This window comes from Ambystoma mexicanum, chromosome 2q (genome assembly GCF_040938575.1).
Source record: "Ambystoma mexicanum isolate Mex_15411 chromosome 2q, UKY_AmexF1_1, whole genome shotgun sequence".
NCBI classification, from domain to species: domain Eukaryota; kingdom Metazoa; phylum Chordata; class Amphibia; order Caudata; family Ambystomatidae; genus Ambystoma; species Ambystoma mexicanum.
The window spans coordinates 1,029,205,210-1,029,232,786 of NC_090924.1; the positions used below are offsets into that span (position 1 = coordinate 1,029,205,210).

Genomic DNA, 27,577 nt, shown 5'->3' on the forward strand with positions numbered 1-27,577 from the left:
AATCACTATGGGGTGCTCAGTGACATATTTAGAGCATGCTGTTTTTGCAATACTTGAACGATCTAAATCTACATTGACTACACAGTGGGCCTCTGCATATGAAGTGATTTTGACCAGCCCATCCATTCACATTGTAATATGTTGCACAGTAAACCCTGCCATGTTTATTGCTATACCTGTTGGGGAAGAAGAGGAAGTGCATGATTGCGTCACGTATGAAGGTCCTTAAGATGATTTAGGGCCTTATCACGAGTCTGGCGGTAACCCTTAAATGCGGCGGTAGCACTATTACCGCTGCATTTAAGGGTCCGCCAGATCATGGCTTTGGCGGATTTCCCCCCAGCTCTGAACTGGGGGGAAATCTGTGGCAAAATTGCCAATTTTCGGCACGATTACCGCCAGCGGGAAATCCGCCAGTGGTAATAGCACAAATTTTCCCCAATGGGGAATGAGGAATTCCTGAATGGGCCCAATGGGGAATGGCAATAACCCTTCCGCCAAACCCGTGATCCGGCGCTAATAGCACCAGGGGGTTTGGCGGTAGGGCTATTAGCGCTGGCGCTAGCGCTAGCGTTACCGCCCAACTCGTGATGAGGCCCTTAGTGTGGGCATGGGAGGACACACTGGAGGAGGGGGGGGTCCTTTTCGTTTATAGTTCATTGAGGATTGGTCAGGAGACTGACCAGAGACACATGGGCACATCAGTAGTGTGCCTCATATATGGGAAATATGAGGTTGTTGTCCAGAAAAGATTACCAACACATTATTCTGCTCAGGCAGTGGAACTTATTTGAAGCGTTAGAAGCATCCCAGGGATGCTTGGTGACCATTTATTCTGATTCAGTGTATGTGACCACCAGTGTACATTCAAGGAAGGGGTTTTACAGATCTGATGGCACACCTGTACAGCATGCAGCTTGAATGGAAAGATTGATTTATGCATTGTTCTGCCCCTCTCTATTAGCACTCGCCCACACCCAGAATACAGATCCTATTTCACTCGGCAGCCACCACAGAAGCAGCGTATCACAGGGACCCAGACGTCACACCATATCCTGAGGTGGCAAATGAGCAGTTACTGTCAACCATTCCATACACTGTAGTACTGATTACACAAATAATTAAGTTGCAGGGACAGGCACCCCAAGAGGAGAAAGATCTCTGGGTGAAGAGGAGCTGCTCACAGTCCCTGGTGGACCTGATTTGGGGAGGAAATATGACAGGTAAAGTAGCAATGCCACGGGAGTTACTAATGGTTGCATTTGAGCAGCTGCACTACTCGGCACATGTTTCGAAACAACACCTTGCTGCAGAAATTTCAGAGTATTGGTTTGTCTCCAGTTTGCAAGAATTTCTCAACACGTTTGTGGCAAACTGCACAACGTAACCGACAACATAAGTGCAGCTACTTTCTGCCAGTGCCATGAAATATAAGCAAAGTGGTTTGATTATAATGCGAGTTCAAAGTAACATGTATTTGGTTTTTGGCAGAATGCAGAATGATATGGAAGGCACAGGGGAAGAGAATTGCAAAGAGTAACAGGTAATACAGAAAATATATGCCCTTCCCTACTGGTTCAACAGAATTCCAGTACAGGGAGAAGAGTAAGATCATGAGAGTGAGGGGGCGTTGCCGAGCAATAAGTAATACATTTACACGAAAGGAAACTATAGCACTCTTTAGACAAACAAAGATTAATAATATTTAGGGTTTTAAACTGAATCCCTGTTTTATGGCAAACCAATTCTGTTTGGCTAGAAAAGGGTAGATGCCACTGTGCAACAAAGATAAAAAATCAGGCAGGCTGCAGAATTTCGTAGAATATGAAGGTGCTTAAGATTATAAGCAGTCGGGCTCAGATAAAGAAAGTTGGAATGCTGAAGTCATGACTGAGGAAGAGAGGAGGCCATCGAAGTACAGGCAGACAAAAGGAGAAAAGGAAATGTGTTGAAAATAAGACGTTCATTACAGCGTTCAGATAACAGCTGATTAATCAGAGGGACCAGTGAAAGCTGATGGTCAAGTTTAATGCTGAGATTCTTAACTGTGGGGACTGAATTAGGACATATCCAGAGGGAAATATACTGGACGGTTAGGCCCAGGTGATGGGTTGGCCAGCACAGGCAACTACCTCAGTTTTATCAGAGTTGGCCAGCACAGTCAACATAAAATGGCTGGCATGCAAACTTTGAGGCAGTAGGTAGCGTAACCCTGCCCCTCATCCCCATGGTCTAGGAACTGGGTATCATATGCTTAGTTATAGAAAGTGAATCCAAATGATGGGACAAAGGAGGAAAGGTGCTGAACATAACTATTAGAAGCCCAAGGGGTGTTGGGTGTTCAGTTCCCGCAGGGCTGCTGCTGTGCTGTGCTGCTGTTTTCCTTGGAGACTGCCACCACACAAAGAGCTGGATCTCTAAGCCACGCCCCTTTTTCTATACAAACTGCACTGAGGCCGCCCACAAAGGCCGAAGTCTGCGGGGACCGAACGGCGTGGGGTGTTCAGCTCCTGCAGGGGTTGCTGCTGTGTTCCTGGGAGAATGCTGTCAAGGAAAGCGTTGGAGCACTAAGCCATGCCCCCTTCCTCTGTAAAAACTGCACTGAGGCCTGCCTGGTCTGAATGCTGTGGCGATCCAAGGGTGCGGCGTGTTCAGCTCCCGCAGGGGTTGTTATTGTTTTCCTGGGATACTGCCGTCACGCAAAGCGCTAAGCGTGCTAAACCACACCCCCTTCCTCTATACAAACTGCACTGAGACCCACAGGGACCCAAGGGTAATCAGCTCCTGCAAGGGTGTTAAGCGACAGAAGGGGTTTGTCCCCAGTGGAATCGTTCTATCCATGGAAGGGAGACCAACAGCTCCAAGGTCCCGAGAGAAGTCAGGAGCAAGAAAAGGGGGGAGGGGTGAAGCTGTACTGTTTTCTTTGCCAGCTAAGGTTGGGTTGCCTAACCTCCTCCTATTTTCACCTCATTCCCTCCCCCCACCTACAGACATGGTGACAAGAGCTGTGGACACCGAGGTTGTTGCCTCACCCCCCGGCCACTAACTCTGCCGGAGCCCTGTACTATCAAGAGGAAAGTTCTAACTGTGAAGCGGAGACTGCTGGATCACCCTCCCTTAATTACTGTCCCTGATGGTCCTAAATCGGGGCCCACAGCTCTTCTATGCTAACGGCTTAATCAAGGAGATCAGCTGTTTCCTGGGAGGAAGATCTTCTATCAATGGGACCTCTGCAAGCGATCTTTTTAGAGAGGGCGGCCTTGAATATAATGGCAAGCGGAAAGACCATGGAACATCTATTCAGGACGTAGGTGACATCAGCTTGGCCCATTTAACAGACACTCCCGGGGCAAGTGCCCCCTCTACTTTGTTTTTTTTGGACTGTGGGATTTCCATTTTGCCTATGGCCCTCCAGGGGTTTTGTGAATCCAGACCTCTGATTCTAGCGGTGCATCTGTCGCTTTCCCTACCTACTGGGAGTTGCTCTACGATGTCGGCCAAAGATTGGTAACACCATTGTAATGAGTACCCTCCCACAGTGCAAGAAAATCTGCCCCCATTTCCAGTTTTGCTGTCGGGCCATGGATTCAGATCTTCACTGCTCTCTGTGGACAACATAGTTCCATTAGGAAAAAGATCTATTGTGACCACGAAGGTATGAGGGAGTCACCCCCAAGGCCATGTATGTAGTGCATTGTAATACATTTTGGCCAGCAACCTGCATTCTTATAGCTTCAACAAAGGCATTGATAGTTGTTTTTTAAACTAGAGTCATAAAACCAGTGCCAGTGGTATTCACCATGTTCAGTGACAGTTTTAAGGACAGCAAGTTTGGGTAAGAACCATTTTGGAAGCAGAAACTTATGAACACAGGTTATGGATTCAGACAGTATGAGGGAAGGCGTATATGTATATATGTATATATATATATCTCACAGTCAGTCCAGAAAAGAAGAACAGAGGGTTGCACAGAGACATCAGGGGGCATACTAAACAGTCCCAAGTGTGGCCATTAACAATAGCAGTGGCAAACACTAATTAGATTAAGAAGCGACAGATTGTAAATGAGGCAGAAAAAGGGAATCAGCCCAGTTGTTTAAATCACCAATGATAATGACACTAGAAGTGGAAAGAGCATGCAAAAAAGAAATTGGCAAAGAATGTGTAGACCCAGGAGGGTCATAGGCTAAAACTCCAGCAATAATAAAAGCTTTTCAGCATAGCAGTGAAAGGGGAAGACTAAAGAGCACTCAAGGAGGTGATGGTCCCCCTACCCCTCTAACAAGTAGATATAGTCATACTGAGGCACAGAAAGTGAAAGCCAGAAGGAATGGGTGCCTTGATTGAGGTACCAGAAGAGTCACACAGCCAGGTCTCTGTAGCAAAAAGCAGATCAGATAAGCCATCAGAAAGGGGATTGTATACCTTTGAGCCATGTTTAGGTAGAGAATGGGCACTAATAAGTGCCACATGAAGTCGTTGTTAGGGTGTGCACCCCTCGATAAGACACAGTGATAAGAGATTGAATGCAAGAAAGTAGTAGAGGACAAGTCACCCTTATTAGGTGCCATAGTACAATGTATGAATATGTTTTGCATATTAGAGGGATATCAGGGAAGGGTAATGGCATGGAGGGCCATCAGTTTGGAGTAGGAATAGCACTGGAATAATTCATCACTGCTGACTCAGAAACTGTGAGGAAATCCAATACTGGCCAGAACAAGTACAAGTGAAATCAAAGACTTTGCCGGAAAATGTACTGCAATTTCATCCAGTGGTGTTTCTGTCATAAAGGTATAACAGAGAAAGTAAATAGTATACCTCCTTCGCCTCTAAAATGGTAGCATGGGCCAAATCCAGGCTATACTGTTCAGTGATGCGAAGCAGTATCAGAAGCTTCCAAGCAGTGCTGCAATACCACAATAAAAGTAATGCCCAAGCAATGTCGTATAAACAAAAAAATGCCTTGACTAAAACATACAATCAGTAAACACACTAATCACTCACCCACGCAAAAAAAGGGTATTCAGTAATACAGGGTGAATATATACCATTGGAAGAGAGGTAAACAGTGAACTGTTCTGCAGGAAGGATATCAAAAATAGGCAAATAGATGAGGAGAAAAGGGAAACCCCAAAAATAATCTCTTAATAATGCTTTAAAAGGTCTTCGGGTAAGGTAGGAAATTGGGACATTACCAGTGTTTGGGGCACTAGTTAAGACCCTATGGTCAGGGGTTAAAGTGTGGCAGTGCTATTCTACAGGTTCACTACCTTACATTCTTTAAGAAGGCTTCACAGTGTGTAGCAAGCACAGTAGTGAAACACGAGAGACCATAAATATGTTCAGACTCTTCTCTATTATTAACATTAGAATAGTGTTCAAAATGCTTATGGTTCCCTAGGGCAGAATCAGAACTAATATCCTTTGTAAAAAAAGTGTAAGTGTCTGGACAAATATAGTGACCCTCTTTTTGGTGTAAACTTTGTGATCTTCACAGGTCCTTGTCTGACTCAAAACACCCTGTTCTACAACTGAAGATTACAAGAAGGATTACTCTCAATATCTCCTCATCCTAGAGCCGCTTCAATCTACAACGCATTTCCAGAGTTTAGCCAAAATGAAAAGTTCACAAATTCCCTAATCTTCAGAAGTCCATCCATATGTAAAAATGTAACAGGTTCTTGTGTGGGTAACTCACGGTCTGGGTTCCTCCTTACCCTCCCTATTATTACCTATTGTCTCCTCCTGTGGACACCTTCCTGGCACTCTGGTTGAATGTTCTTGTGTTCTCCTTCTTTGTGGCAAACTTCTTGTCTTGACTTCTCTCCTCCAACTTCCTCCCCTATTGAGAGCTTCAGGTCCTCAATGTGTCCACAGTATTGATACAAACTGGGTTTATCCCTCAGGTGATGCGTCTAGTTACTAGTCCCTTACTTCTTCCTTCAACAGTCTGGGTCCCCTCTGGACCTCTTCAGTTGCTCATAATACAGATAGGTATTAACGCCCATTCTTTGGATTCTCATCGGGCAGTCAATATTATTTCCTTTTGCCCTCCTGCAATGGGGATGCCTCAAATCTTCAGGTTGCAGGTGGAGATCCTGCATTGTGGCACCCCCAGTTCCCAGACTATTACTAGCCATGCTTGTCATTCTTATGCTCGACATCAAGGTTGTACATTCTTCCATCACGGCTGTTTCTTCTGACATGTAAGTCTCCTCTACAGCCCAGCAGGTTTCAATCAGCCAGTATCCATGGGTTGTTGTCACTTACGCAAACCCTCCCCTAGTACCAAGGGAGCAGGGCCAGATAAATCAGTATCCCTCATGATCTGCATTCGACTGCAACTTTTATCCTCCTCCTCTGGGCCTGGTTCATGCTCTTTACCTCCACTGATGTTTCTGTCTGGAGTTTGAATCCATATGGTGGTTGATTGGTTAATTGAGTACCATGCTAAGGTTTCTCCAGTGTGGGTCAGCAAAGGTTTAAGGGGCTGCACAGTAATCTCCATCATCTTGGCTCTTATCAGACTGTGGCACAATTCCACATCTCCCATCTCTCACTTGTCCTGGCTTTCCCCCGGAGCTGCTAAGCTGCCACACTTTTGTGTCTTGTTCTCTCTGCAGGTAATACATGCTCCCATTCAGACTAGTACTACCGGCGCCGTTGTTGCCTTACCGCCATGGTCGTAATGGGGCCCACTGTCTCCATCGAGGTTTGCATTATATAGGTGCCTCCCAGGTCCTGTAGTCCCTTAAGTCTTTCTCCTCTGGTGTGACCTCCTTTTCTGAGGGTCAAAAGGCCATGGACCACCACTCAACTGCCTTCGGGGAGGCAATTTGTGTAGTGGCCAGGCCAGCCTCATCCCTAGTGGCCAGTTACCCCTGCAAATTAATATGGGGAGTTAGCAGAACTCATAACATGTTTAAATCAGATCACCTTGGGGGTTCTTTATGTAGAGGAAGGAGGAGATTAGGTTCAGGCATGCTATTATAGCAAGTGGTTCAGAAAGGCTTTTGTGGGGGAAAATTCAAATCAGGTCACCCCAGATGCCTCTCCAGACAAGAATAGGGTGGAGAAGGGATTCAGGCATGTGAAGCATTGGGCATCTCAATTAGGGGGTTGAATCCAGTTCATTGTGTCAAAACAGGCTCAGATTCTTCTTGAATGAATGCTTAGTAACAGCAGTGACAGAGGTAAGGCATTTGTCCTTAAAAAGGTTGCTGGACAGCTAATACACAAATCCAGGGAAGTGTACCAAGTGACTTATAGGAAGACAGTCTATCTTAGAGAAGTTCTTTGTCCTGGCCAAAGGGTCCTTAAGGAAAGCACTCTTCAGCATTGTTTAGCCTGTGGCCTAGCTGTTCCCTATAGAATGTGGAAGGAAATAGCTTTTTTCCATCTTGGATGGATGTCTTCACCAATATGGAAGGGGACTTTGAGCTGTCAACAGCTTCAACATGAGTCAACAGTAGGTGATTGACATCCAGGCTTGGATGAAGGACAGACAGTGTTTGAATCATCGATGGATATCATTGATTCAATTGCTCTTTTGCTAAAGCTGTGTGTCATATGTGTATTAATATATCTTTACGTCAGCGTTGGGCTAGGAGTTTCGCCAGAGCTTTTATCTAGAGGCTGAAGGTGACAGGGGACAGTCTTGTTGAACTCTGTGGGTTACTATGCAACACAGGGATCTGTCAAGACCATCTAGATAAACCAGTCTTTTGGAGAGGTTAGAGGTAAACCACAGCAAGACTGTTTCACGCTTACTTGAGACATGTCAACAAACCATTATGAATGTTTCCAACATTCCAGAATTCCCTTCTCATACCTAGGGACTTCATTTCACCAAAATGCCAGGGATAGCGGAAGTGACATGACATAGCCCTTGGCCTCTGATAACATCACAGGAAGTGAGGCCTGATCAAGAAACCAGCCCCTCCAGAAGAAAAGAGCCACATGACGCCGGCCACAGCCCAGGAGGTTCCATAAAAGAAAAAAGAACATGTCTCTATACCCAGACACCTGCAGTGTAATTAAGATTCCATTTGACTCTTTACCTCAATCTCTTGTAAACAACGTTTAATTATTTAACTTGACTTGATCAGTGCCACTGTGCGTTTATGCATGTTTTTAGAGTGATTCAAATAAAACATCCAATAGGCAAAGCTCCTTCTGTTTATTTGACTTGATCAGTGCTTCTTTGCAATGACGGGAGCTTGATTGTCCAACAACTCCTAATAGGCAATGATTCTCTTATTCAGTTCAGTTGATAATCACTTCTGCGCTGTCTATGGAGTGACTGAACCACAACTCCCAATATGCAACGTTCCTCTGGTTCACTTGATTTTGTCTGCACCATGTCTGGGGAGTGTTGAATCCACAATGCAAATCCTTTATCTAGATCCATATGCTCCATATTTTCACTTTTGGGGTCTAAGCAGCTTCTTTCTCTTTTGTTTAGCTATCGTTGCTAGACTTTCTTGCGAGCTCATCTGCATATTGGTGCTCTCCTACCCATGTCTCCCGTCAGCAAGGACTCTTCATCTGCAGTCTCAAGTGCTCTGTCAGAAAATTCCAATAGGCTTCACCGGCACGTCTTTGGGACTCCAAAACCAAGCTGATTGGGAATAGATTGGCATTTCCGTTTGACTACCAAACCCAATAGGGGTTTTTGACAGACTCTGGCATGACGCTTTACGTCACACTCTCACTACACCACATAGATCCACAGAGAACTCCTTAATCTCTTTGCCGTCCCATATTTCTGTGTGCTATGGCTCTGCTTGCAGGGTCCCATGATGGTCACCATTGACAACAGATGTCTTGTCAAAATGGCACTCTTCTATCTTTCCTCCATGTGGAAAAAGGCGTTACTTCATTGGTTCACAAAGTTACTTCTTCACACTACAAAACGCCACAGGAAGTAAAACGTTTGACAGAAATGTCTACAAGAAGCAGCCAAACATGCTCTCTGCATCATTGGTTTTAGCAGCAAGGCCTTCTATTTCTCTAGTGGCATGGACAGATCATACAATACGTTCAGTGACAGAGCCACACCTGCCATAAATCAACTCATCAGCTTTCTGATTCTGTTAACCAATATTTGTGTGTATTCACAGTAGCAGAGACAATCTTGATAGTAACATTCATTAAATAATTGGCTCTGTATGTCCTCTATTACATCCTTATCCTTGTGTTCTTTCGGAACTGCAGCAATTAAAGTCTTCCCCATTGACTGTGGATATAGCCGTGTTTCCACAGGTTGCCTAAAATAATCACGTCATATATGTGCTATGGCGTGCTTCCACAGCTTATACAATTCACAACTAATCCATCTAGTCAGGGAGAACTCCCAGATTTTAAATGTCTAATAGCTTGTTATTTTGCAATGTTTACAAAGCATAAAATCTGGGACAGCTATGACAGCATTTAGCACCAAGTCATTTACTGATCATGATGTAATTGCTTTTTTTTTTAAAACCCATTGAAGAATGCCAGAAACACCACTCATTTATCGTGAAATGCATTGCACTGTAACTACGCTCTCGCTCACTTGTTTGCTCAATCCATTGAGCTTGCATTAACTGGGTTGAGTTCTGCAAAGTCTTCTGACTTTGACTTTCACTGTTCTTGCATTAATCACTGCTCTTGACTCTGCTAAATCCACCTGCTGCATTGATCTTATCTCGTCTCTCTGCTCAAACTCTCTCAAGCTGTCTATTGCTTGCCAACCTCAAACTCTGACCTCTCAGCTGACGACTTTGCTTCCTAACTCTTCTCTAAGGAATCAAAAATATGAAATAGTTTGTCCACCTTCCTATCCCTTCCCTAGGGCCTCCAATTTGCACTTGCCACTAGCCATTGGCTATTCATAATTGACTCTTAGTGAATAAGCAATAGTCTACTGTGTGTATATGTAAACTTGGAGGGGAAAAGTGACTGTTTATGCCTGGCTAGTAGCTTGCAGCTTGAAATTATTCCTCCTCCCTACTTCTTGATTCCTTCACTCCCCACTTTCTACCCTCTTTCCCACTTCACTGCCAACTTCCCGGAAGAACTGACATGTTCTGCTAACCCATCCTGCACCCAATTAATCTGTCACTTGTACTCACCTTTACTCCCTCTTGGATGTGTTGTGAAAAAATCAATTTAACTAAATTGAAATTAAAAGAAATAGATTTAGAAAGACTGCTAGGAGACTGCTCAGAGCAGTCTTTCTACATAGAACTGTCATGCCCCTGCCTAACATGAAGGCTCGCAGGGGCCCGAAGAGGAGTTGTGGGAGTCCTAGATGAGTGGTTTTGTGTGTGTGTCTGTGTGAATTCGTGTCTGTGTGGGCCTGTATGTCTGTGTGGGGGAGAATGCAGAATATGTCTACTGATGAGTGGGCGTGGAGCACCTAATGTAACTGTGTGTTTAGGGGCTGGTGTTTGTGTATGTGGTGGGAGATTAAAGGGGAATGCTTTGGGGTGAAGGGATATGGCAGAGGAAGAAAGGGGGACTCGAGGGGTGAAACCGCTGAATTCTGAGAAATCCCGCCAGTGTGGGAGAGGGTGCGGGCAGAGGAATGGCTTAGCAGTTAGGATGTTTTTTTCATTGACCCGATGCTCACACATCTCGCAGTCTCGGAGGAACCTTCAATGGTTACCAATACAGAAAACGGTGCTTTTTAAGACCCTTTGTTTGACGTTTAAATATCTCCACGAGACTGCTCCAACATATCTTGTGTCAATTAATCCCTGCCGGATCGTTGTCTTTGATCATCAGGGATACCGGGCACCGGTAAGGAGAACGGTGCCAGTAATCCCTTACCGTCCTACTACGAGGTCCCTTAGCGGGTCCCTTCCTTAATGCCTGGTCTGACCAGGTGTTAAGGACGGGACCCGTTATTTTTTTTATTTTTAATACATCTAGCCACACCGAGTTTTGTACAAAAACAAACACAAACATTAAAACATGTGGCATAATACATTAAAACATTACCGTAGCAAGGTTGAAAAAAATAATTGAGTCTAGCCAATTTCCTGCTTCATCTGCCATCATTCAACTATATTACTCTGACAACATTTTAAAATGCTTCATAATATCCTTGACAAATCTCATCACATTATAGATTGTTAGCATCATTTCCAAACATCACGTCAAACCATATAGCTGTCGGATAAAGCTCTATACCCCAATGTGCTTGCATTGTACTCATTCTCAATGGGCCTCATTACGGGTCTAACAGTAACCGTGGTACCGGCAGGTTGCCGCCGGACCTGTAATGAATTACCAGCGCCTGACTTCCCGGTGCCACAGGCTATTCTGAGCCCTGAGGCCGGGAAGTCAGGCGCCAGTAATTTTGTAATTCCCCATTCCCCAGGACTCATTTTCGGTGTCGGTGCTTCTGTGAAACTCTGTGGGTGGGTGCCGTTCCACTTGCAAGGTCTGACCCTGATTGACGGGACGTAGGGTGCCGGTCCGGAAACAACGGTGCTGGTAGGCTTACTGGCACTGTTGTTTCTAGACCGGCACTCTCATAATGGAGCCCAACGTGTTTAGACTCTCACATCGGCACAATATATGTTTTATTGATTCAATTTCGTTGTTTCCACATAACCGATAATTCCGCTCTTCGCGCTTTAGGTGCATACGCGCTCTTATTATTTCCAGCACTTCTGCATGCCTAAACTTGCATAACATATAATAGTTTATTGCAAGTCATGTCTGACCAAAATTAACATTCCTGTTCTTCAAATAAATGCAATATAGAATAAAAATCGTGTTGTCCAACCACGGGCATACTCTTCCACTGGATACAAAGCAATTCAATTGGCTGTATTCTTCAAGACCTGGCTAAAGCCCATATTTCTAACCAGCAAAGGGGCTTCCCCAAATAACACCCTATGAGCCCAAAATGAGAATATATACGTAAATATCTAAATGTCACCTATATGCATATCCTGGCCCGATGAAAACTTTTCCTCTCTCTGTGTACCTTTTCATAAAACCTCCATGAACAAGTTCAGCCTTTGATAATCAATACAAATGTACACATCAACTCTACCTTGGGATCGCTGATAGCTGTACTATGTTTAGTATTTCTGCCATATGAAAACAAAAAAATCTAAAATACAAATATACATTTTTTAAAAATGCAGAGCTTAGCAGTCTACATGAGAATGTGAATGGGGATGCATATGTGGTTAGGAATTCCACATGGTCATTTACACACGTAACAGTGGCACAAAAAAAGGTTTTACGGGCATTTTCTCGTATATTGCGGTTTCAAGTTGTGCAAGGAGAGACCACGCGCTAGTCGCCCAATTGATCTATGATCCTATGACCATCTCCAGAAGTCTTTCATCTTGCACAGGCACATTGTTTATAAGTACTTGCAAATTCAGAGCTTTCTCCTGCCTCGTCCTACCTCCTTCGATGTGGTCAGGGGCTTTTTTGATTAATCAGTTGTTGACAAAGGCTCCAACTGAGCATCCTATAGGATAATGGCTCATTGCTATCCAAAGAGCAGTTATAGAGATTTATGAAAGCATATGAGAAATGTGATTCAGTTAGCCAGCTCAAGTCTCAATTTTCTCTGCAAAGGTATGCATCTTTTTAAGACTTCTGACACACACCATGATACAAATCTGATTAAATACTGTTAAAATGCATATTGACCAAGTTCCTTCTACGTGGACCAGGAGTACTGATTCCATTGCTGCTCATAGAACTCAGCTGGACGGATGCATGTGTTCTCTCTGTCCTCCACTGCACAACTATCATTCCTATGTTTTTACAAAACTGCCTTATATTTGTTTTCAAATATGTGCATTATTTAGGTCTTGTGCCCAATGAACGGGTAATCCCAAACCTCTGAGTTTCTGCTATTATTTCCTATGAGTGGGGTGGACTCCTTTATTTATATGCAATATTTAAGCACACAAATTGTGTGCTTAAATATTGCATATAAATAAAGGCATCCAACCCACTCATATGAGATGTATGCTTTAAGGATCTCATTGGTAGTATTGTCTTTATGAATAACATGTTGGAGATTCTAGGTTTAGGTCATCATCATTTGGTTGTTGATTTGTGACATATCTCAATAAAGACCTCCTTGATCTTTGCCCGTGTTAGCCAAGTTAGACTACAAACAATTTCTGGATTGTGTTAATAAAATTTAGATAAAGTTAGTCCAGAATTCTTTTTCTGTATCATCCCAGAGGATCTGCAGTGTGTTGATGTATTTACGCCACCTCGCTACATACTGTGTCATATCAAATGCTAGAGGCGATGGGAAGAGACTGCAGTGACCCAGAATGAAGCCAGGAAAGATGCCTTACCAGGATTTAGGGTAGCAGAGTTGACAGATTTTACAGATAGTCCCAGGATAGCATGAGCCATTGGCAAAATGACTCAAGGATAGAAGTTGCATGTTATGTAACCTTGGCTAGTGGAGCTGAGAGGTGGTTCTCAAGCTAACACATGTCAGCTAAGGAGGCAATAATTGCTTCAGGCAGTCCCCGATCACATGACACACTTGTCCCATTCACACAGACGATTGCACTTAAACAACTACACAACCTGGCCCCAAATCCCACTAATCTACAAAAAGGGAATGCAAAGAAGGGGACGCGTGGTTGGCATTAGGTGTTGTGTGAGGAACAGCATGAGCAACTCATAGTGTGGTGATGAGTTGAAGTAGAGGAGAGAGTGTGGAGAGGAGGAGGCAACAAGGAGAGAGAGATGAGAGGAGGACCAGAGGAGAATGAGTGGAGATGAGGAGAACAAGAGGGGAGAGCAGAGAGGAAAGAAGAAAGAACTTCAGAGGAGGTGGAAAGGAGAAAGACAGAAGTAGAGGAGCGAGAGAGGAGAGATGAGTGGTGGGGTTTTGATGAGAAAGAGAAGCAGAGGAGGTGGAGATGAGAGAAAAGAGTGTCAGAGCAGAAAGAAGAATGTGAGAAGCAGAGCAGGTGGAGGTGAGAGAAAAGTGTAGAGGGGTCAGAAAGAAGAAAGTGAGAAGCAGAAGAAGGAAAATGGCAACAGAGAAAAGTGTAGGAGGTGAAAAGGAGAAAGAGTGATGAAAGTGGTAGAGTGGAGAGAGAAGTGAATAGAAGGAAAATGGGTGGAAAAGGAGGCAGGGTACACCGAAAGGCAGAATGGAAAGGAGTAGGATGAGTGAAACAAGAGAGAAAGTAAAGAGGAGGAGAAGCAGGATGGAAAAGGACAAAGGCAGATGAAAGGAGGAAAGGGAGGGGAGCAATAGATAATGACCAATGTTCCATGTAAACTGTGCGCATGTGCGCTTCCCAGCTTCCATCTGGGTGCCACTCAGAAGAATTTTAGCAGCGCACACAAACAATTCCTACCTATTCAAAAAGATGTAATAAGGGACGAGCCACATCAGCTACCTACTATTTGTTTTCTCTCAAACGTAAGTTAAATTATACTAACTTGTGGTCTAACCTATTTACATTGCCCTACTATAAAAGCTTGACCTTAAAAACCTAAAAAACAGAATATAGCCACAAGAGGTTAAAAACGAATCTTAAAAAGTGGCTCCATGAACAGAAATACCTGCACTCCTTAAACAAATTACCTTTCTTTGCCACCCATAACTCCTCTGCTTGACTCTACCACACTTATACCGTATGACTCAAATTCCGCCCCTGGCCACATTCAGATATTACCAGACAACCTTGACTCTGATATTACCAGACAACCTTGACTCTGTGGGTTACTATGCAACACAGGGATCTGTCAAGACCATCTAGATAAACCAGTCTTTTGGAGAGGTTAGAGGTAAACCACAGCAAGACTGTTTCACGCTTACTTGAGACATGTCAACAAACCATTATGAATGTTTCCAACATTCCAAAATTCCCTTCTCATACCCAGGGACGTCATTTCACCAAAATGCCAGGGATAGAGGAAGTGACATCACAGAGCCCTTGGCCTCTGATAACATCATGGGAAGTGAGGCCTGAACAAGAAACCAGCCCCTCCAGAAGAAAAGAGCCACATGACGCCGGCCACAGCCCAGGAGGTTCCATACCTGCCGTCACGCAAAGCGCTAAGAGTGCTAAGCCACACCCCCTTCCTCTATACAAACTGCACTGAGACCCAAAGGGACCCAAGGGTGTTCAGCTCCCGCAAGGGTGTTAAGAGACAGAAGGGGTTTGTCCTCTGTGGAATCGTTCAAACCTTCTGCAAAAGGTTACCAGACTTAGATACAAGTCTTGTTTTATGTTTGTTATAATGTGAATGACGTTCAAAGCACAAACATTTCTCTTACTCATGGTGCCTTAGAAAAAACATAACCCACACTATGTAATCCAAGTGTCAGCTCAAATATCAGATACTGGGCCTCATTACACGGACGGCGGTAAGGGTTTACCGGTACCGTTATTTTACCGGTACCGGTAAACCCTTACCGCCTTACTATGAGGTCCCTTTGCGGGTTGGAGAATTTAACGCCTGCTTTTTGCAGGCGTTAAAAACCAACCCGCAAAGGGACCAGGGAGCTAATTACGGCACTGCAATTTGTGGTGCCGTAATTAGCACCTTCCCCATTCCCATTATGCCCTATGGGGCAAAAATGTGAATGGGGAAGGGCAATGGGGGAAGGGGGAATTACCGCCCCACCAACCTTGGAATAGGGCGGTAATTCCCCTTTCCACCAAGGCGGTGCCGGTATTTTACCGGAATGGACCAAGGTGCTACCGCTGTCCGTGTAATGAGGCCCACTGACCGTAAGTAAGCAGGCTACTAGGATGTGTAACCTCAGCCCATGCTTCCTATTCTTTGTACATGTGGCACACAAGCACTTTGAAGAGCCCCCTTTGCAAGTTAACGCATTATAAAACTCATATATGAATTTGCCCTCTAAGGATTTTTAGTAGGCAAATGTCATGCTCAACATCTCCTACTTTAGCATTGCTAACATTACCCTATAAGTGGAGAGCAACATTGCAAAATACATTACTTGGCCTGCAAGGGATACTTGGCATGGACTCTGCCTGGCATTATCTGTATATAAAATGAGGGCAACAATATTCATATAACTAGAATGCTTTTCACACAATCTGCAACCTTTCAAAATGTTCAGAGTTTCATGGGGCATAGAACTGAACAAATTATATGTTAACTCGCTGCTATACAAAAATGGTTTCACTGAGCTCTTGTATAATCCTACCCAAAAATTGAAAGGTGGGTTATGTTGCAAGCAATCTTGTATGTACTTCATAGTAATTGTGCAGATTTATGACATTTTCTTAAACTGCACATAATATCGTGAGACCTTAAATTGGATTTGCATGCAAAGTTTTGTGTGTATGCAAGTATCCCAGTTAGTGTTTTACTGATACAATCCCCCACTTTTTACAGAGCCCTGTCAACTAATATTGGAGGCTAATAGAGGAGCCAGGAAGGGGAAGGTGTGGAAGGGAGCAGGAGAACACTCCTTCGGGGTGAAGAACAAATCAGCAATTTTCAAAAACCAAATCAGATGTTTTGGCAGTACAGTGAAGTGAAAGTTTGTTGCTAAAGGATAGGAAACTATATTAATAGTCTAGGAAACTGCACCTTCTATTTCTTTTTTTGCTCAGCTGCTGATGGCTTTTCAATATAATTGTGAGTTTGCAAGTATTGCCTCTAGCATCCCCATGCATCTTGTTCAACTGATAAGTGAATTTCAGAGGAGTCCCTAGTTAAAGAAGAAGGTACTCAATATTTTGTACATATGAGCATTGCTACTACTGACTTACAGGGAAAATCTATGTGATTTTCTTCAATGGGGTGCCAGAAGACAACCTCGATAAGGCTCTTGTTGATTTTTGTGTAGGCTATGGTGAGCAAGAGTGGGAAAAACTATACGCTGTATTATGTGCCCTGTAATTTCAATTTCTATGTCAGGATTTCAAGCAGGGATCTGATACGATTTTACTCCATATTTGCAATCAAAAGATTTTTCAGGGAGTAAACAAGTCATTGGTTTTGCCATTAGGGATATTCCATGCTTATTAAAATATGTTCTTTCTCCTTAAAATTCCTCTTGAGATCAGTGAATAATAATACTTGAGTTTCTACCAATGCCCCTGCTCTGCTGGTCACAAAAGATATCAGAGGAACTGTGAGGGTAGAAGCAGAGGCTACATTCCTATGCTCATGGTTTCCTGTTTTTGTTGGGCACATTGCCCTGTTTTTAGGGCGTGAAACGGATGGTCTATGTGCCTCCTAGCTATAAGGCCGATGTTGAGTAAATGTTGTCACAACTCAGAGAACAGCATAATGTGGATAGTGAGCAGAGGCCCAGGAATTCTGATCATATTCTGTGGTGCAGTTATTCTGATGCAATTATCATCCTTACAAAAATGATGAGAGGCATTTTCTTCTGGCCCTTGAATTACTCCATTAAAGTGCCACATTAACTCCTATTGGCATGTTTTCTGACGCATTCCTTTCAGTTGCAACTATTCCATTTGCAAAAATTGCATAATGTCTGAATTTTTGACAGCCATATCAGTGATTAGCAATACTTGTTTTTTTGTAATAAACAGTAGTTTCCCCCCCCAATGGCATTAAGCACTTTCTGTATTGTCTCTGAGCAGTGTTGACAAATGAATAGCCACGACTAAACATATTGTTTATCCTGAGCATGCAAAGCTTTTTGTGTGCATATAGGTTTTTCTCTCTGTGCAGCAGTACCTTTGGTAGGTAATATGGCATATCTTGAAGTCTTAGAGTGGTTGAAGAGCTCTCCTTATAATAAGATATAACATATTTGGTTTTTTAGCCTATATGTTTGGGAAAAGAGTTGTAAAATGCTCCTTTTACACTGATTTGTAAAGAATTGGCGTGGTTGGAAAGGGGAAATTGCCTTCCAAACTCTTCATAGATGGAATCTCACTAACTATGCATGCTCACAAAGTGGCTCACATTGTTATTCAGTTAGGCACATGGAAAATAATATGTGCACGAAGAGTAATCATTTCCGCACTCAGGGAAAAATAATTAGAGGGAACATTGATCAGGACTATAAAATCAGCCTAAGAAAAGTATACAGTGGTGGAGTGGCCTAAGCTTAACACCAAAGAACTTAAAGGCATGGTCTAGTAAAAAAGTTTATTTAAAAAATAGATAGGCAACATAAAAAAAAATACTAGCATTCTCTTTTTTAAAACTTCCTATGTAAAATTTTGAGCTATTCAAGCTCAAAATTCGCAAAAGCAAGCACATGGGCGCATCCAGTTTGTGAAATGGATGCCCTCCTGTGCTGGCTTTTGCTTTTGTTGCACTAATGTAGGAAAAGCCAGCCAGCTGTAGTAAACAAAAGCTACCGCTGGGTGGCTTTCCCTTCATTAGTGCTGTGCGCGGAGGACGGGGACCGGAGACCAGAGCAGGAAAGCTGCAGCTGAATCTCGGTAAGTGCTATTTATTTTTTAAGAGCAGCTTTAAAAACGTATTTATGTTTGCGGTCGCTTTTGAAGCGACCGCAAACATGAATACAACGTTATTGTGTTGGAAAACGCTGCGGTTTTTCTTTCCAAGTTTCTCAGGCTCCTCCGGCTCGGAGCACCGGAGCACCGGAGACCCAAAGTGAAAGCCACAGCAGGCAAAAACACAACGCGGTTGTGTTTACATGCCGCGTAGTGTTTCTGCCTACAGCTGATTTCCCATTTGGGGCTCTCGGGCTCCCCGTGGGGAGCCCGAGATCCCCAAATGGGAAATGCTAAATGCTGCGTTGTTTCTGCCTGAATCTGCTTTCCCATTTGGGGCTCTCTGGCTCCCCACGGGAGCCCAAAATCATGTTTAAATAGTTCATAAAAATGTGTAACAGCAAAAAATTAAGCATATGCTCATTAAAATTTCCCAAAAAGATGACAAAGTGCAGAAACATAATATTGTATATTTTCTAGACATTTTTACAGATAATTATCAAAGCCCAAGTGATCAGGTTAAAGAAGACCTACAAGAAAGACAAGACGTTTTGAGCTGAGGGAGGGCTCTTTTACCCTTTTTGCAGCATACTCTGACCAGAGAAAGGGTGGACCAAACCTTTGCATCTGCCTATGCTCTCAATCACTTTGACTGCCACATCGCTGTAAACCACTGCAAGACAGGAATTATTTTCCTAAATCCCACTTGCTCACTCTTTGTGGAATCTAAAATTAATGATCTGCACCGAAGTGGCTACCAAAGGGTGTTGGCTAAGGGAGCTCAAGTTTGTCAGGCTTGCAGGCCCACCGTCCTCTCCACTCTGCTGTGCCTCCAAGCTGAATCTTCTTCATCGCAGCCTTATTGCATGTTTGTAAGCAGCCTATCATATTGAAGCTCAATACTCTGCCTCCCTATCTTCGCCAGGATGCAAGTATAAGCCCAAACAGTTTTGATGACAATGCATTTCCTTTCCAACTCTTGTCAACATATAAGTGTCACACTTGATTTTTTGCCACTGGACTTCTGTTCGCTCCATGCTAGCACTTAAGTGCACAATGCACCCACAACCATACTGTCTTCCTACCTTACATGAAAATGTAATGTTTTTATATTTCTCATCCCTTTTCACATTGGTACAATACTCTTTGCATCCTCTCTGGAGCTGTTAGGAAGTCTCACCCACCCTTCCCCTTGCTACCCCACTACTTCTTTTTTTGCTCTCTCGCTTTCTCTCTCTTGTGAGGAACTGGAGCATGGCCCACAGGCTTAGTTATGAATGTCGCCTGACCTTCCTCCCTTTTACTCACTGCGTTCTTGCCCTGCCTCCGTAGTCAGCTTCCTGGAAGTTGCTCCATGGATCAGCTGCAAACGTCCCCTGACCGTTCCACTTTCGGAAGCACGGGTTTGAGTTCCGTGTCATGATTTTCATGATACAGGTGAATTTTTATGAAGTCCTAACACTCGAGAAAGGGGGCACATTCCCCTAAAACATATTGGCAGTGCAAGAGCATAGTGAAGTGAATGATGAGATGCATGCATGAAATCAACTTGATACAATCATGAACAGAATGAACAAGATAACCATTCATATGGAGACTGTCGGACTGTCATTGCTACTGTCAGGGCCGGCCTTAGGGCAGGGCTGCCTGGGTGACTGCCCAGGGTGCCCTAACATTAGCCCAGAGGCGTAGACAGGGTAGGGGCGGAGCGGGCAAGGCCCACCCAAATTCTGAAAATGCCCACTCAGCAGCACTGTGTGGGGCCCACTCAGCAGAGGTCACTGCAGTGGGCCCAACTACATTAGCTTCAGTCCCCACTTGTTAGACAATCCTGGCTACGCCTCTGCATTAGACCCCACCATGCCAGCTCGGGGGGAGGGATCTTTGAAGACCTCCCCCGAGCTGTCGCCGTGGGTGAAGGCACAGCCTTCAACGAGAGTGTGGTGTATTTTATCAGAATAGGGCGTGGCTGTCAAACCAGCATGGGGCATCATGTGAAACGCAGCCCCATGCTGGTTTGACTGACGCAGTTCTATTGAAGCAATTCACTCCCCGCTTCAGCACGGAACGGGGAGTTAATCACTTAATTAAACACAGCACTGCTGCTAGTTTTGCAGCAGCGCTCTATTTGATTTTGTTGACTGGCCCCAAGCGCTGGCAGTGCTAAGCCGAACCCTGGTTCCTGTCTTTGAAATGTGGGCACGTGTTGAACAGAGACTACATTGTCAGTTACGTTTGTTATAAGGTTCACTTTTTTTCCTTCCTATATATTTCTTGTCTTTTCTACTCTCTAGTCAAGATCTGAAAAACAGCTCCTGGGGTATAGCTAACCAGTTATGACATCCAACCATCCTCCCCTTTTCCTCCTCTACCTATAGCACTTTTCAAAGCATCAAATAAAATAAAAATATGTAAACTGTAATAAAAAAGGGCCATCGTTTTTTTAAAAATAGTGTATACATTTCTAAAAGTAAAATGTTACATGTTTAATTTATTTACATATTATATAATGAATTTCACTTTAAACTGTATTTTTGTATTTATTAAAATTGTTTCAAACTTTAAAAAAACTTTAAAAAATATAGTTGAATATTAGCAAATGTTTCCACATTAGAAGGCTGTTCCCTGAATTTCTTGTGGGTAACTTCTTCACCGATAGGTGATAGGCTCATGATTAAGGTCGCTACAGAAAGAACCTTAGAGCATTATGTGACAACTTTTCAAAGTACTGGACACTAAAATTACAACAGGAAAGGGACCCCAGAGCGAAAATACATTCGATAAATTAACATCTCAATGCCATTCATACCCATGATAGTCTTAGCCACTGCAGTCCTAACATGGTTTTATTTTGTTAAGTGTACATAATGGAAGGCAAGCCATAAAAACTCTTACCCGATATCTCCCATAATGCATCCAGACCACGTGTCATCACATTTGCATTCACCTACACAAAATTGGACACTTTGGTTAGTATCTTTGGTAAAATGTCAAGATTTGACAAAAATGCAATACATGCAGCTAAATTCCTATTGCCATGCATGAAATGTACATTTTAAAATCTGTGCAGTTGACTTTCTATAAACGGTGTCATTGCTAACCTAGTTTTCATATTGTTGTTCAGTTCACATTTAGGCAATGGATCCATCTGTCAACACACATCACAACATTATAAAGTATACTTTGGCACAAAAAAAATGTATGACAACCGTTAGTGCACATAAAGTTAGAAAAATATATTTCATGTAAAAACAATGTACCTCTCTATATATCGACAATGCTGTTATGTGCCCTGGCCTGAGGGCATGTGCACACTCCTTCGCCCATGCCAGGAAGGGACCACTACACCCTCTTCCCCACAGACCAGCATCAAAGCAAGGGTTGCTAAACAAACAGCAAAAACAAATGTATCAATTCCCTACTTTGCAGAACAGGAGATGGGCTAGCCCCTGAGTTCCTAACCACACCATATCATGTTGTTACCCTTCGCAAATGACACCAGACACACAGTGGGGCCCTCTAGCTTAATGAATGATAATATCCATAACCATTCTTCACCCCTTTTTTTATTTTTTATTCTGCAAAGTCTCACCAATGTCCTCTGCCTTTGCGTGATCCTCCTACCGGGGGTTCTGCTGCGGCAGCCCACCCTCACTTAAATAGGCCATGGATGAACCCCCAGGGTGAACCGACAGAATAGTCCCCTCCCTTCTCTCTGTCCTTGGCCACCCACCAAGAGGTGGGGTCAGAGGATGGCCCCTGTGGGTGATCCTTCTCCCTCGACAGCTTCAAGCAAGCTGCCAGCTAACTGACCTTCCCATGACAGAGCACCTACCCCCCAGTTTATTGCACTAACACACTCAATAATCCAAACAAAAAAATGTAATCCTCCTAGCACTCCTTAAACAATAAAGAATACACCCTTACTTTATAATTAACTATGAACACACACACATATATACAGCTAGTCATATACATTAAGACATGGTGGTGGCTGCTACAGTCAGCCACCCCACCTGCCTTCCAGTTCTTTTCTGGGGTGCAGGGGCTGCCACAACCATAGTACCTTTGACATTATGAGGGCAGGCATGCCCACCACTACTGCTTTGGAGGGGTGTTCCACATCTAGGTGATGTTTCTGCAGTTAGGGGTGCTCCTTGCCCCTGTGGTACGCAGCCCCACTGTGGGTCTGGGAGTACTTTATTATTTTTTGCAATGTCACATGCCGAAGTGGGGCACCAACATCACCGCCACTGCCTGGGTGCACTATTGCTCTATTGCTGCTCGTGGCGCTCCATTGTTTTGAGGAGGGATGCTGCACTCATGCCACCAGCCTGGGGAGTTCTTCTAACCAGTCAGTGCTATGCTCATTTATAGCCACGGGCCAGGCAGTCTTCTCCCTTGTGGGGGTAATGGAAAAAAGGGAGCAGGCACATTCACTCGTCACTGCACCTGAGCGGTGCCCACCCCAGTAATGGCTGGGGTGTGAACCATGGAGGTGCGTCACTGCGCTGGAGGCCCACCAGCCTCTTCACCTGGGATGTGCAGAGGAAGCAGCCCGGGACTTCTTTCTTCTCTGGCCTGCCCGTCTGGAGAAACTTGTTAAGTAGCTCAGGAGCTTGGAATGTCTGGGGCCACCCCTACTGGCCCCATGGTGTACCATCAGCCCTAAAGTCCGTGCCACCTTGTCCCAGGCTCCTATGGGTCCATCTGGGTGGCACGGATTTCACCCAGGCCACCACTCCTCCACGGCAAGGGCTTCACTGTCTTCTGGCCCGCCCAGACTGGCCTGGGGCTGGTCACGGTGGCTCAAAGGCCACCCTTCAAAAGCAAACAAGAATTTTGGGGATCCCTACACAATATCCCCACCAAAAATATCGCCGTACATATGGCCGTTTGTTTCGCCATAGGTGATATTTTTGGGGGGATCATTTGTGGGAGCAGGGGTTGCGGGGGTGTCCCCCGCACATTTTAAAACAATGCAGGGGTTGCGGGGTGTCCCCCGCAGGGTGCATGGGTCAATATCACCGCAAAAATATGGCGATATTTTTGTATCGCAATATTTTTGCGGGGATATTAACACATGGAACCGAATTGTGATGGTCAAAGGACAAGCAGAGTGCCGTTGGGATGGTTGAAGGGGACCCTATTATTTATCTTTGGAAGTACCCATGGGTGACTGGGAAATACATGTAAATGCAGAACATGTCGTACAGGAAATAAGTAGTGTTAACCTATTCAAATTATTAGTAGATACAAGTTCACTTCCTTTTAGAAAAAGGAGAACCCTGCAATAAAACAAACACTTTGGGGGTCATTCCGAGGTTGGAGGTAAGGGAAAAACGATGCCGGTAAACTATTACCGGCATCGCTTACAGCTACGGCCAATTCTGACCAACCAGACCGCTATTTACGGCACCGTAAAGTAAGATGCCGTGAATAGCGGTCAGGGCGTGCGTACGCGACGCACCGTGCCGGCATTAGCGGCATGCCGTAAACAGGATAAGATCACAAGTGTCGCGGATATGCAAATAACGGCCTTCTGAAGGCTGAAAAAGTGCTTACCGGCATGGAGTCAATACCGGAATTGCCGACCAGGCATTAAGAACCCTGAGCAGTGTTTCCAAGAGCCACAGGTGCACACAATCAGCACAGGTGGAGGCAACCACAACAACCCCACACTAGTCCCATAGGATCCACATAGCCCACGTGTGGCTGGCAGTAAAGTCACTTTGCGCTCCCGGACCCAGGGGGAGGCATGTCCCGGCGGCGCTGCGCATGGAGCGACCGACGGAGCGGGTTGGTCTGGATGGAGTTGCTTGTTGAAGGTGTGTCCTCATGCTGAGGCTGTTGGCCAGGATAAGCAGCCTTCAGAGCATCGGCTATGCGGCCGAGCACCTCGCAGGGGCGGTTGGTGCTTTCCGTTATGGACTGGCCCAGTGCCCTCAAATCAGCATGCCACTCCTCCCTGGCCTGGCGATTGTCCTGCACAAATTCTGTTATCAGGGCAGTGAGCTGGTCAGCCCGCTGTGCATCGGTGGATGAAGCAGTGGATCTGCTGGGGATCGGGCTGACATGTCCTGCCGGCGCTTCCTCAACGGGACTGTACACAGGACTGCCATGTCCCTGTGTCTGTCCTTGGCCAGACTGCTCCAGTGTGTCGTTCTCACCAGAGTCACTGAAGGATACCTGGGGGTTTGAGAAGTCTTCAGGGGTGTGCACGACTTCCACAGTGTCATCCTCAGTTGCTCTCCAGATGTCAATGGGGCTGTCCTCAACTGCGAGGGGGGCCGTGGCTGCCACCTCCCCAGCCACACTGGACTCCTCGGACCGTGGCGTTGGGCAGGTGTCTGCAGGCAGGGAAGGGTGTGGATGGGGGTGGTGCACCCTCCACGGGCCTTTCTGGTGCTGGTGGTGTACGTCCCAGTGTTGTCTTTGTCGCTGGGAGACGGCGGCCCCTGCCTTGGCCCCTGGATGTGCTGGGACGGTTACTCTCCTGCTCCTCACTGTCATGCTCACTGCCTGTGGGGTGGAAGAGAGGGACGGCATGAGTGATGTTTGGATAGCCAGCATTCATACATGGCTACGATAGCACATTCAGACAATTGTGGGTAATCGGCATTTGTGTAGGGAATGGCACGTCATTCCATACTTGGGTGGTCAATGCATGCATATGTCGGTGTCACTCATGTTGGCCAGGTACTGTGCTGTCTAACATGCACACTGTTTACATCAACTACCCTCTATGCCTCATGGAATGAGCAACTTTGTGTTCTATGTGTCATGTACGTTACGGCCTTGCACCTGGCACTGGCTTGGGTCTCACTTGCTTCGGCATGATTTACAGGGGTGGGTTGTGTGGCTGACCATGCCGTGACTCTTTGGCCAGACGTTAGCAGTGACTTTCATAACATTTGCCTCAGCAGTATTTACGTTGGACACTCACCTCCATCAGCGGATGACTTTGCGCCACATTCCATTTCTCTGACCCCTTCAATGGATTCGGCCCCTATCATGGCCGCACATGTCTCCTCCCACGGCATGAGTTTTATTGGCGAACTTGGGCTTCCTCCGGTCTCCAAGGCCTGGTTTGTGTTCGCAGAAAGGATGCTCCGCACCCTCAGCCGCAAGTCATCCCACCTTTTGCGGCAATCCTTTATGGTGCGTGGGGTGTTGCCACTGCGCTCACCTTCTGGCATACTAGTGCCCAGATTTCTTTTTTTTTCCTGCACCGCCTCCCTCCGCATGTTGCTGCTAAAAACAGCCCCAGCATGCTCGTGTAGGGTATCTACAAGCATTTGCATCTCATCTGGGCTGAACCGCTCCTTTCGGAGGCGGGCAGCTCCCTTCTTTGGTGCTTTGGGCATTCCTGGGTGGTTGTTGGTACTTTCCGGTCGCTCACCAGTGTGCCAGGGGTCCTGTGTGGTGAGGCTGGCAATGGATGGTGTTTTTAAAGATGGCTGCCATGCTCCTTCCCGTTCCTGTCCGATGACGCTATTTCCAGTTCCGCAATTTAACAGTGACTGTAAATAGCGGTGACTGCTATTTACAGTCACTGTTAATGCCGCGTTGGTCTATGGCGGTACTGTTGTCTACGGTGCGATTCATGCCAATAGGGGTTTTTTCAGGCCCTTTTGCGGCATGGCGCTAGATCCCTTACTGGCATGGCGCAAAGCTTGTGCCCGCGAACTTGTAATAGTGCGCTTTTAGCGGGCTACTGCCAGCTCGGACATGCTAATTGCGCCAATCCGGTAAGGGACGGTACTTACCTCCAAACTCGGAATGAGGGCCTTTGTATCACATGTATTTTAACAAAACTGATAAATTCTTTTCCGGGGCTGAACAATTTACATATATACTATGTGTCCTTCTTCCAACCGGTTTCGACGTGTGATGGCTGATTATTGCCATGTCTTCCTCAGGGATCAGTATCTATAAAGGTATATTTAATTGTATTATATTGTATTGTTTCAGGAACTTCACTTCCATGGCCCGGCATCTCTGATTGCGGTGCCACATTCAGTGGAGTGGGAGGGCTGCACAATGTAGCACTGCCGCCACCCGGGCCACACTGATTTCTACGAGGTGCTCCTCATCAAGAAGGGGAGTGCAATGTGACTGGTGCTAGGCCTGCCCCTTCCTTTGGTGGTCGCACTCTTTGCCCCGGGCCACCCAAGACACATAGCCTGGGTGAGAGATCCCCACTAGGCCCAGGCGCTGCTATAAGTGATAGGCCACCTCTGGAATAAGTGGACTGTCTTAAGAGGACTTGAAGGTCTCCCTCACACCATCAAGACAACCCCATAGGCAGCCTGGATGAGGACTCTGGGTCCCCGCTGCACTGCTGTTGCCCCTGAGTTGCCTAGCCCACATGGCCCAGGGGCTTCAAACACTGGACATGAGCACTGCAAAGCACGTTTACAGCCAAGTGGGACATTTAGGTAGCCCTGGCCAGGCAGTCAGTCAGGAAAGGACACCTTGTACATAGATTATTTATAAAATGCACTTTATATATTGTATAGATTTTTTTAATGAGCTTCTTAGATAGGGGTTAGGGTTTAGGCATAGGGGTAGTTGGGTTTAAGGTTTAATATTGGGGTATGTTTTTACCCTTTCATATAAAAAATACCTTTTTAAATAAAATAAGAAATTGTTGGTGTACCAGAGAATACATATTTGACATCTTGACACTAAAGAGACCATACACCAGTATTATAGTTTTTTGTCTATCCTCCTGTGTCCTTGTACATATTTTTACTTAGTGCTTCTTTTTATAAGTGTTTGGGTATTTCGTTGGGGGTACTATGTTCCCTTTCGGACCAAACTTTTTGCCAATGTGGCACACCAGGGATGATCACAGAACCCAGGCAGAGTAGGGAGTCCGAACACAGTTAAGGGGTGGGTTAAGGACTAAAGTAAAAATATAAGATATGTAAAGTGTTGTAATGTCCCAGCCTAAATCTGTCTTATGCAAGGTGTGCTATATGCCATCTCCCAGTTAATTATTTTGGAGGCAGTGCCTAGAGAAAGTCAAGGCCCCTTATGGGCCCGTCTGCAGGGCTATGATGGCCAAACGCAGATGGGCATTCAAGGGGGTGTCAATGAACCTGCAGGAGGAGTAATGTAGAACCTGGCCCAATTAAGACCCC

At 45.2% G+C, this 27,577-nt stretch overlaps 1 protein-coding gene across 5 annotated transcripts in view; it reads right to left on the reverse strand.

The window, feature by feature from the left end:
* The window catches only part of ADAM22 (ADAM metallopeptidase domain 22), a 1,877,697-nt gene that overhangs the window by 412,991 nt on the left and 1,437,129 nt on the right, over nucleotides 1-27,577 (reverse strand). For all 5 annotated transcript variants that reach the window (XM_069648369.1, XM_069648368.1, XM_069648372.1 and 2 more), the window contains exon 14: nucleotides 21,324-21,375. In XM_069648369.1, coding sequence (XP_069504470.1) covers nucleotides 21,324-21,375 — 52 coding nt within the window. The remainder of the gene's footprint in view (nucleotides 1-21,323; nucleotides 21,376-27,577) is intronic.